Raw genomic sequence first — 12,078 nt, forward strand, 5'->3', positions numbered from 1 at the left:
ATCTTTAAGAACTTAAAAAAATCTATCAGTTTATATGTTTCCATTAGCTTCCACTAACAAAAATGTCTACTTTTTTCTAGGAGGAAATTTAGTTATTCGATTGTTAAAGCAATACAATAAAGGTGAACTGAGTTCAGGCACTGGCAAGTGGTCAAGTTAGGTAATATATGTCATATTGTAGTGGTTCTGCTAAGATCATTATCCTAAATCTCCAATTTTAAGGGACATGATTTCTTAACCATAGAAATTCAACTGGCTTTCTTATAGCAGGATGCTGGTATACTTAGTGAAATGCATTGACATCCCTAATTCTGGAATTTTTTCATGAATGATAGAATGATGTAAGGAAAGAATAGTAGAGCAGGAGTGAGGAGATGTTGGCTCTGCAATAAATTCACTGTGTAACTTTGGGCAAGTCCCTTCCCCTCTTTAGGCCTCAATTTTCTTATTTATAAAATGAGAGGGTTGACAGGGATCAGTCATTTAATACACATTTATTAAGTATCTTCTGTTTCCCAGGCACTAGGGAAGGTGCTGCAGACACAGACAAAAATGAAACAGATTCTATCCTCAAAGAGCTTATATTCTATTGGTGGAAACAACATGTAAAGATATAGGTCAATATAGAAAATATTTTATAAAATATAAAATATAAAGTAAAAACAGATTATTAGCAGGTGGGGGATCAGGAAAAGCTTCAAGTGGCAGTACTTGAGTTGAGCTTTGAGGGAAACTGGGAATTCTAGGAGACAGAAGTGAAGAGGGAGTAATGACTTTAACAAGGAGGTCTATTCTCTACACTATATATAACAGAGGTAAAAATGGGATTCCACAGTGGGGTATAGTCATCATCTATACTTATAGGAGAACTTGGGCCTTCACTCCTTTCACTTAGGTAGGTGAGACACACCACTTCTCTTTGGGGTTTGCCTGTTGCTTCAGCCTACTTATTTAGCAGTACCTCTAAGTTGTTGGAGGTACACCATCACCATAAGGATGCATTCAAACTTTCTCAGGATCCTAGGGGTAATCCCTTTTGAGGGAAAATGCAATTACTTTAGTCATAACTCTAATTCTTCATCCCCCATGCAATATTTTTTCTATTTACACAAATGGCTATTGAATAATAATGCTTTTGGATATTAAACATAACTAATGGCTTAATAAGGTAAAAGAAATAATATTATAGATAGTAATATATTAAAAAAGTACTTAAATCATATATTACAACACACATGTAAACTTGCATCACACTTTCCCACCAGAGCACTCAGTTGCTATGGTGAATATTCCTAAAGTTAAAATGTAAGTAAATGAGAAAAAAGGACTCATTGGCAAAAGTTCAATTTATACACAGCTTTGGAGGAATGCATGAGTTGTTTAAAATGAGACCCAACTACAAGAACTTTAAGAAAATCTATCAGTTTATATATCCATTAGTTTCCAGCGACAACCTGCCATGAAAACACATGAGAGAAGGAAATTCATGTTTTGGGCAATTAACTCTAGACTTCAGAGTTCAATATTATTGGCTCATCCAGGAACATCTGTACCATAAGAAACTGCTTCTCTACTCATTATTTAACTGCTAAACCCCATCACTCTTAAGCTGGGGGAATTCTCTATTTGACCAACTAGTTGACTTTGAGCTTCACTGTAATACATGAAAATCGAGGGACTGTCTTTTGCCTCTTTTTGTATATATGGAGCTTAGTACACTGCCTGGCACATAGTCAGTGCTTAATAAGTGTTTGGGCTAAATAAATGTGTCTTTAAGCCAGACAACTGCAGTGCTGATGAAACCATTTCAGGTCTACACAGACTAGCCAGGCCAATTATTTACTCACCTGGATGCTGTTCTGTCCAATCAGAACAGAGCTCTCAGCAATACAAGTCTTCTCACTAGGATACTACTGCAGCTGCAAAGCTCCCTCTGCATTTCCTTCTCAAGCCAGAGGTGGCAGCAACAGGCCTTTATGAAAAGTTTCATCTTTTCCAAATCTGTTGCTGTTGTTCAGTTATTCAATGGTGTCTGACTCTTTGTGACCCCATGTTCCATAGCACATCATGCCCTTCTATTCTCCACTATTTCCCGAAGTCTGTCTAAGCTCATGTTCATTGCTTCCATGACACTATCTATCCATCCCATCTTCTACCATCCTCCTTCTTCAATTTTTCCCAACATTAGGGTCTTTTCCAATGAGTCCTGGCTTCTCATTATGTGGCCAAAGTATTTAATTCTTTTTAAAAAAATAATTTATTAATTTACTTAGAATTTTCCCTAAGTTACATGTATAAAGAAAATTTCACATTGATTTTTAAAACTTTGTGTTCCAAATTCTCTTTCTCTCTCCCTCCCCCCACAAGAACTCAAGCAATCCAATATAAGCTACACATATGCAGTCATGCAAAACACTTCCACATTAGTCAGGTTGTGAAAGAAAACAGACAAAAAATCTTTAGAAAGAGGAACTAACAATAACAAAAAATTATACTTCAGTCTATATTCAGATACCATCAGTTCTTTCTCTGTATATGGATTGCATTTTTCATAAGTCCTTCTGATAGCATCCTGCTCATCATTTCTTATAGCACAAATGTTCCATCCTAATCTCATCCCAAAATTTGCTTAACCTTTCCCCAATTGATGGACATCACTCCAATTTTGAATTCTGGCCAAAGTATTTAAGCTTCAGTTTCAGTATGTGACCTTCCTATGAATAATTGGAATACTTTCTTTAAGTATTGACTGATTTGATCTTCGTATCCAAAGGACTCTAAAAAGTCTTGTCCAGCACCACAATTTGAAGGTATTGGTTCTATAGTGCTCAGTTTTCCTTATAGTCCAATTCTCACAGCCATACATTGCTACTGGAAAAAAACCATAGCTTTGACTATATGGACATTGATTGATAAGGTGATGCCTTTGCTTTTTAGTACACTGTACAGATTTGCCATAGCATTCCTTCCAAGGAGCAAGTGTCTTTTAATTTCATGGCTGCAGTCACCAAGTACTCTTTGAACCCAAGAATATAAAATCTGACACTGCTTCCATTTCTTCTCCCTCTATTTGACAGGAAGTGATGGGACCAGTTGCCAAGATCTTGTTTTTTTGATGTTAAGCTTCAAGTTAGCTTTTACACTCTTTTCTTTCACCCTCATTAAGAAATTTCTTAATTCTTCTTCACTTTCTGCCATCAGAGTGATATTATCTGCATATATGAGATTGTTGATATTTCTCTGGCTTTTGATTCATCCAGACTGGCTTTGTTGTACTCCTTTTCCAATCTTAAACTAATCAGTTGTTTTATGTTTGGTTCTAATTTTTGTTTCTTGACCCACATACAGGTTCCTCAGAAGACAAGTAAGATAATTTGATACTCCCATCTCTTTTAAGACTTAGCACATTTTGTTGTGATCCACACATCAAAGGCTTTAGGTCTATGAAGCAGAACTAGACATTTTTATGGAACTCCTTTGCTTTCTCCTTAATTCAGTGAATGTTGGCAATTTAGTTTGTAGTTCCTCTGCCTCTACGAAAAGCAGTCTGCTTTTCTGGTAATTCTTGGTTCATATATCGCTGAATCCTAGCTTGCAGAATCTTAAGCATAACCTTGCTGGCATGTGAAATGAATGCAATTGCTCTGTAATTTGAACATTCTTTGACATTGCCTTTCTTTTTTTCCTTTTTTTTTTCTGTCTGTGTTTATTTTATTTTTTTTTTGCGGGGCAATGAGGGTTAAGTGACTTGCTCAAGGTCACACAGCTATTAAGTGTTAAGTGTCTGAGGTCAAATTTGAACTCAGGTCCTCTTGAATCCAGAGCCAGTGCTTTATCCACCTAGCTGCCCCCCATTGCCTTTCTTTAGGATTGGTATATAACCAATTTTTTCCAATCCAGTGGCTGCTGTTGAGTTTTCCAAATTTGCTGGCATATTGAATGCAGCACTTTAATAGTATCATCTTTTTTTAAAATTTTATTTATTTTTTCTGTTACAAGTAAAGATAGTTCTCAACTTTTGTTTATACAAGCTTTCTAATTTAAGATTTGTCTCCCTCCCTCCCCTCCCTCTTCTCTCCCCTAGGCAGCAGGTAATCTGATATAGGTTATATATATATATGTATATATATATATATAATAACATTAAACATATTTCTGCATTAGTCATGTTATAAGAGAAAAATAAGCAATAAGAAAAACCTCAAAATAGAAAAACAACAGCACCAAAAACAAAAGAAATAGTATGGTTCATTCAACATCTATACTCCACAGTTCTTTTTTTTTTTTTTTTCCTGGTTTTGGAGATCCTCCTCCATCATGAGTTCCCTGGAACCCTTCTGTACCATTGCATTGGTGAGAAGAATATAGTCCATCACAGTAGGTCAACACACAATGTTGATGATACTGTGTACAATTTTCTTCTGGTTCTGCTCATCTCACTCATCATCAGGCCACTCAAGACCCTCCAGGCTTTTCTGAACTCCTCCTGTTTATGGTTTCTTATAGCACAATAGTATTCCATTACATTCATATACCACAACTTGTCCAGTCATTCCCCAATTGATGGATATCCCCTCAACTTCCAATTCCTTGCCACAACATAAAGAGCAGCTATAAATATCTTTGTTCATGTAGGTCCTTCTCCCCATTCCATGATCTCTTTGGGAAAAAGACCCCAAAGTGGTATTGCTGGGTCAAAGTACAAACAGAAGCAATGCATCCAAAATTAGAAGGGAGGCAGAAAGCTGGGAAACTATTTTTATGGCCAGTACTTCTGATAAAGGCCTCATTTCTAAAATATATAGGGAACTAAATCAAATTTATAAGAATCCAAGTCATTCCCCAATTGAGAAATGGTCAAAGGATATGAACAGGCAGTTTTCTGATGAAGAAATCAAAGCTATCTATTCCCATATGAAAAATGCTCTAAATCACTAATGATTAGAGAGATGCAAATTAAAACAACTCTGAGGTACCACCTGACACCTATTAGATTGGCTAAAATGACAAAAAAGGAAAATAATAAATGTTGGAGAAGCTGTGGAAAAATTGGAACACTAATGCATTGTTGGTGGAGCTGTGAACTGATCCAACCATTCTGGAGAGCAATTTGGAATTTTGCCCAAAGGGCTGTGAAGCTGTATCATCTTTTAGGATTTTAAATAGCTAGAATCCCATAACCTCCACTAATCTCATTCTTAGCAGTGCTTAACGCCCACTTGACTTCATTCCCTAGGATGTCTGCTCTAGATCAGTAACCATACCATTGTCATTATGTTGATATCTCTAATTTTCTTGAAGAGATCTGGCTTTCTCATTCTATTGTTTTCTTTTATTTCTTTGCCTTGTTCATTTAAGAAAACCTCTTTGCTATTCTCTAAAATTCTTCATTCACTTGGGTATGTCTTTCTCTTTTACATTTTGCTTTCCTTCTTTCCTACTGATTTGTAAAGCCACATTAGACAGACATTTTGCTTTCTTGCTCTTCTTTTTCTTTGGTATGTTTTTTGTTGTTGCCTCTTGTAAACTTCTGTCCATGGTTCTTCAGATACTGTATCCACTAGACCTAATTCCTTGAATATATTCATCACTTCTATGTCATGTTCATAAGGGATATTATTTAGGTCCTATCTATATGGTCTGATAGGTTTTCCTACTTTCTTCAATTTACGTCTAAATTTTGCAATAAGAAGCTCGTGATCTGAGCCACAGTCAGCTCAATCTGATTTTGATATTGACTATCTGGTTGTGTCCAATTGTAATCACGTTTTGGGTTGTTGAAAAACTCGGGGCAGAGGGGGACTAAAGTACAATAGCTGTCATAGGAGCTCTTGGCCAATGACACCAATTCTCTCAGACCAATCAGGAATTACTCAGTTGAAGCCTTCTCTTAGATGACAGCTTCTAACTCCAATTCCTAGGAATAGTTTTTCTGCCCTTCTGCTGTCTTCACTTTTCCTCTTTGCTGCTGCTCTCTTTTCATTTTCTCACTATATTAGTTGTAGTTCAGTGATGACTTGTTTTTCCCTTAAAAAACCTCACAATTCCACAAATTTCCCCTATCCAATTGACAGTCCTTTTGAAATCATAATTTGGTCTCCAAATGTTTATGTGATTTCTCATTTTCTTAGTTTTGTCCTACTTTGCTGCTATCTCTCTCAGTAGGAGGAGACCTAAGAAAGAGCAGTGTCTTGAAAACTAAGTATCCCAGAAAAGAGGGCAGTCAGGAGTGTCAGATGCTGTTGAGAGGTCAAGAAGGTTGAAGACTGAGAAAGAGCTATTGGACCAGACAATTAATAGATCACTGGTATCTCCGAAGAGAGCATTTTCATTTGAATGATGATGTTGGAGGATAGAATGCAAAGATTGGAAAAATAAGAGGAGAAGAAGTGGAGCAAATGAGTATGAATGGCTTTTCCAAGAGTTTGGCTATGAAAGAGAGGATGAAGATCTCTACAGTCTTTTCATCCCTAGCATTCTGTGTCCTAAAATTCTGTCTAGCTTAATGTTCTTTGTTTTTAACATTCCATGTGCTAAGTTCCCTTCTACATTCTAAATTCTGCCTCTTTAAGTAGGTGGTTGCATAGACAAAATTCAGTTTACCCACAAGTTTTCATTACCGCAAAAATTACTTTAAATGTAGATCATATGCAAAGGCTTTTGAGTTAAAAAAATTTAGGTGAAACATAGTCATGTGTTTGGAAAAATTAGATGCAAATATTCTCTAGGTGGAAGTTCACATACTGGTGGGCAGACAATAGAAAGCAGTTGCCTAGGTTGCTATATGTTGGGGTAGAAGGCAAGCAATGAAATATCTTTCTTAAATATGACTTTTTATAAAATATACACATATTAATACTAGCAAATTATGCTCTTGATGACATATGAGGATTTATTTTTGTATGTCATTAAACATTGATTAAGTGCCTATCATATTTTAGACATTGTGCTAGTTCTGTTTATGCAAAAAGAGGCAAAAGACAGTCCCATAACTTTCAAATATTATGGTGAAGCTCCAAGTCAACTAGTTGGTAAAAGTAGCATTTAGCAAGTATCTATCATGTGCCAGGTACTGGGCTAAACCTTGGAAATTTAGCTTCCAGTGGACAGTTACCCAAAGGAAACCTAATTTTCAAAACTTTCTAAGCTCACAAAGCCTTGGATTTAGGTTTAATCTTTTGGCTCATGATTATGTGGGTGTCAATATATCTCCTTAATTGTTCATCCTTGTATTGGTTCATTACATTTTACGGAGTCTTCCTCAGTAACATCCCACAAGGCCTTAGGCTAGCTTCTGGGATTACTTAATTTACAAAATTCTAACCAGATTTAAAATAATTCAGATAATTTTAGATACCTTTTGTTTTTAATATAATTGTCACTTCATTGATATTATCTCCCTTCTCTTCTTTGTTTGTTTTTGCTTTTGTTTTTTTAAGTGAGGCAATTGGGGTTAAGTGACTTGCCCAGGGTCACACAGTTAGTGTCTGAGTGTCTGAGGCCAGATTTGAACTCAGGTACTCCTGACTCCAGAGCCGGTGCTCTATCCACTGCGCCACCTAGCTGCCCTGCTTCCTCCTCTTCTTTAAGCACTTACTATGTGCTACACATTATTCCAAATACTGGGGATACAAAGAAAAATAAAAAACAGTCCTTACCTGCAAGATCTTATGTTGAAGTGGGGGAGATTTTAATTTTTTTTTGTTTATATTATTGTAGTCATTATGCATATTGTTTTCCTGTTTTTTCTTACTTTGTATCAGTTTATACAGTTCTTTCTATATTTCTCTAAATTACTCATTCGTTATTTTTCTGGATGTAATAATATTCCTTATATTCATATACAATAATTTGTTTAGTCATTCTCTAATTGATGGACATATGCTTTATTTCTGGTTTTGCTAATAGCATTTACTTAAACTTAGCCATTTTCACTATTTTTCCATATCAGTGAAACTCCTCCAGGCTTTGGATTTAAAGGCTGATTGGGATAATAGGATCTGGTAGCTTTTCCCTCTCAAAATCAGCAAATGGAATTAAAGAACAGAGCTTTGGTATATTTTATGGCCTCTGGGTAAAAGGAAATTTCAGAAGACTTTGTACCAAGCACATTAACTGCACACAGCAGGGGTTGTGTAGGATTTTGAAGACCAGGAAGAATTGAAAATGACCTTGGAAAATTAGACAAATAGACTTTCTCTTAATTTGTTCACTCTTGGAACATTCCCAATTCAGCTGGACTTCTGGATTTTCCAGCCATGCTAGATATCCAGATGTTTGAAAATACCCAGAGAGTTGACTAGCTGAGTTCACAAGACATTGTAGGGTTAGCAAATCTGAGCAAAGGCAGTGTTACAGTGAAAACAGTTAATATATCTGATTTCAGTCCTGGATCCGATGCTCACTTTCTGTGTGACCTTGGGCAAATTACTTCTTTCTCAGTCTCAATTTCTGTCTCTGTAAAATGGGCAGGTTGGACAAAATGATCCTTAAGGCTCCTTGTAGCTCTCACAGCCTATGATTCTGAGTACATGGAGGGGGAAAACCCCATGGTCAATGAAATCATTGATAGCTGTAGATTTACTACACAGTAAAACTTGCTCAATAGTAGTTAGAATGATCAAATTTCTGAATGAAAACATAAAAAAGCAAAGATTCCATATCAGCATCTTAGAAAACAAAAATGTATCCTCATTTAGAGAAACAGAGAAAAGCCAAATGCTTAAAATATAACTTCCTTACATTGTAGCACTTTTCCAAACCATAATTGTTTTTCCAAAAAATTTATAACATGCATTTTCCCTTCTCTTTATGAATGATTAGTCATTTTCCTTCTTTTTAAGAAACATTATTATCTGTTTATTGCTTTAGAGAGTGATTTTTAACTACAGTGATTCGTATTCGAATCACATCTATTGTACAGTACTGAAGCAGCAAGGTAGCTCACTGGATAGAAAGCCCTGGGTCTGGAGTCAGGAAGCCCTGAATTCAAATATGGTCCCAGACACTTACTAGCTGTTTGACCCTGGGCAAGTCATTTAACCTTCGTTTGTCTTAGTTCACCGGAGAAGGAAATGGTAAACCACTGCAGTATCTTTGACAAGAAAATCCCCCCAAAGGGTCATGAAGAGTTGGATATGATTGAACTACAAATTGTAGTTCAATCATATCCAAATCATATCCAATCAAAAATATTTTCAGGGGCTAGGCAGTCTCCAGGTCTCTGGCTATTTGGACTAAAAACTAATAGCAAGGGGGCAGCTAGGTGGCGCAGTGGATAAAGCACCGACCCTGGATTCAGGAGGACCTGAGTTCAAATCCTGCCTCAGAATCTTGACACTTACTAGCTGTGTGAACCTGGGCAAGTCACTTAACCCCCATTGCCCCACAAAAAAACAAAAAAACAAAAAGAAACAAAAAAACTAATAGCAAAAACGAAGAGATCCAATAGCTAGTTTAAGCCTCAACCACATAATATTTAGCTAGAAGAACATTTCTAAGCTCTCTAGATGTTCATGGAAACATTGGTCCACCTTTTTGGAGAGAAGTGATCCTGTACAGTAGTGAGAGCACTGCTTAGAGCAAGAAGTGGATTCGACTCATTGCTTTGTCAGTGACTACTCTTGGAAAGTCATTTGGTTTCTCCAGGACTCAGGTTCTTCATATGTACAATGTTCAAAAGGGTTTGGTGATGTTTAAAACTGAGGAGTGTATGGAAGGTATCAATGTAATGAATTATTAGTTTTGCTAAAGTTATATGTGTTAGCAACAAGGAAGCTGCTATGTACGAAGAGAAATGCTTACTTGGCCTTTTCTTTTGTTTCAGATGTGCATAGACCCCTCTCTATCCGTGGCTTTAGGAGATAAACCACCACCATTATACCTTTGTGAAGAATGCAGCCAGCGGATTGCAGGGTAGGTAAAGTCATCAATATCACAAATAAAATGAAGATTCACAATGAGTTCAGAAACAAAGTCCTTCCAGTATAAGCATTGTATACCATGAGCCAAATTTCTCTAAAATTTTTCCAATAATTAACTTAAAAGGTTTTGTTGTGTGCCATTGAACACATTCCCAATCTTCCTTTAGAAGCTCTCTACACTGAACAGTTGCAAAGTGACACTAGAAGCAGCAGGGGAAAACAATTATGTTTAACGAATTCAGCCTTGGATTTGAAGTAGTCCCTTGTCACCAAGTCACAGTTTTAAGTAAATGGAATAAAAACCTATGGCTTCCAAATTTAACATGTATTTTAGATAGGTGTTTCTGCTTATTAGTTTTGCAGCAATCACAATTGGCTCTGCATAGACCATACTATATTTTCTCCGGACTAATTAGCATCTGGAAAGCATCATTTAAAAATAACTGAACATGATGAAATGTCTATAATTTTAAATTTAACCTCAAAGAGGCAGACATTTAAAAAGTTTATTATGATAGGACTCTTAATTATGCCTCATTTCTATAAAAAGGATTTTTAGCAACAGGGAGTATTCCAAAGCACTCATTTGGAGGGCAATGTTGCAGAGTATTTAAAATGTGAAATATGGTGTTTTTTCTCTATAGGGATCACAGCGAATGGCTGATTGATGTTCTCCTCCCACAAGGTAGGATTTATTCTGTCTAGGATAGATAATGAGCAATTATGAATAATTCCATTTTTCTTTGTGTACATATTATTTATTAATTCAAATTATTTTAATTAAGAGACCAATGGCCTCAAATTTTTGACATATGGTATGAAGACACTAGGGATATGTAGCCTGAAGGTCTATGATAATTTTCTTCAAGTACTGAAAGGGCTTTCTTTCAGAAAAGGGATTAAAAAAGGGATTGTTCAATTTGGTCCCAAGAAGACAAAGCCAGGAACAATGGGTAGAAAATGCAAAGAAACAAATTTATGCTTGAGGAAGGGACAAATATCTTAATGATTAGTCCTCTAACAAAGTGCAATGAGCTACTTTGGGAGGTAATGAGTCCCCTGTCCCCTGAAGGTCTTTGGAAAAGGCTAGATGATGACTTGCCCTGGATGTTTGTCCCATAGAAGATTTTTATTTAGGCAAGGGTTGGACTAGGTGGCGTCTGAGAGAGATTTGGTAATTCTATAGAACAGAGGTGTCAAACATGGGTTCCAGGCGCATGTGGCATACAACATTCCCCAGTGTGCCAGAAGTAGATTAAAATGTAATGAGAAAATGTTTAACAAAATAAATAAAATAAGATAAAACATAGATAATATTAATTTGTGGTTTTCTAAGTCAGTATGTGGTGCACAGAGATATTTATGTATAGTTTAGTGGCCCTGTTTCTATTTGAGTTTGACACCTTTGTTGTAGAGCAGGGTAATACTGGGGGAAGAGCCCTGGAATTGGAATCATAACAATTCAGCTTAAGTTCTTATTCTTTTACTTACTGGCTGTGTTGCTAAGGGCAAACCAAATTATCTTTTTTTGAGATTCAATTTCCTCACCAGGTAAAATGGAGATAATAATTGTACTATATACATCATAGGATGATTTTGAAGATAACACTTTGTAGTTCTTAAACTGCTGTAGAAACTTTAGCTTTATGATAGTAATTTTGATTATAAACATCATTGTGCTTCTGATCATATTCTTTCTGATATCAGATGAAAGCAGGTTTTGACTGTGCTGCATCATTAAAAAACATTTAGCACTCTTGTTTCATACATGTTACACAATATGGATATTGCCTAGGAAAGTGAAGTAAATCAGTGAATTAATTTCTTTGTCTAAGAAAGATCATAATCTTGCCTTTTATGAGCCTGCCTATATAAGAGTTGGGTTTTTAAATCTTTGGACCAGCTGAGAGGGAAAGGTAGCAAATTTAACATAAAGGAGGAGGAAATACTGGAGTTGAATTTTTGTCTAAGGTGTCTAGTGGGCTAGAATTTTGATGAGCTTGAGAAACTCTCACTATTGAGAGTCAGAATTTTACAGTGGAGAGGATATTGGGCGTAGAGTCAGAAGACCAGGATCTGAGTTCAATCTTTGCCATTTATTAGTGTGTGACTCCCTTCTCTGAGCCTTAGTCTCCTTACTGGTCAAATGGGCCTG

The 12,078-nt window shown here is 36.2% G+C and overlaps 1 protein-coding gene across 11 annotated transcripts in view; it reads left to right on the forward strand.

Moving 5' to 3' along the window:
- The window catches only part of UNC79 (unc-79 homolog, NALCN channel complex subunit), a 323,533-nt gene that overhangs the window by 79,420 nt on the left and 232,035 nt on the right, over nucleotides 1-12,078 (forward strand). For all 11 annotated transcript variants that reach the window (XM_043986754.1, XM_043986757.1, XM_043986756.1 and 8 more), the window contains exons 9-10: nucleotides 9,827-9,915; nucleotides 10,568-10,608. In XM_043986754.1, coding sequence (XP_043842689.1) covers nucleotides 9,827-9,915; nucleotides 10,568-10,608 — 130 coding nt within the window. The remainder of the gene's footprint in view (nucleotides 1-9,826; nucleotides 9,916-10,567; nucleotides 10,609-12,078) is intronic.

Source organism: Dromiciops gliroides, chromosome 2, assembly GCF_019393635.1.
Source record: "Dromiciops gliroides isolate mDroGli1 chromosome 2, mDroGli1.pri, whole genome shotgun sequence".
In the NCBI taxonomy this organism is placed as follows: domain Eukaryota; kingdom Metazoa; phylum Chordata; class Mammalia; order Microbiotheria; family Microbiotheriidae; genus Dromiciops; species Dromiciops gliroides.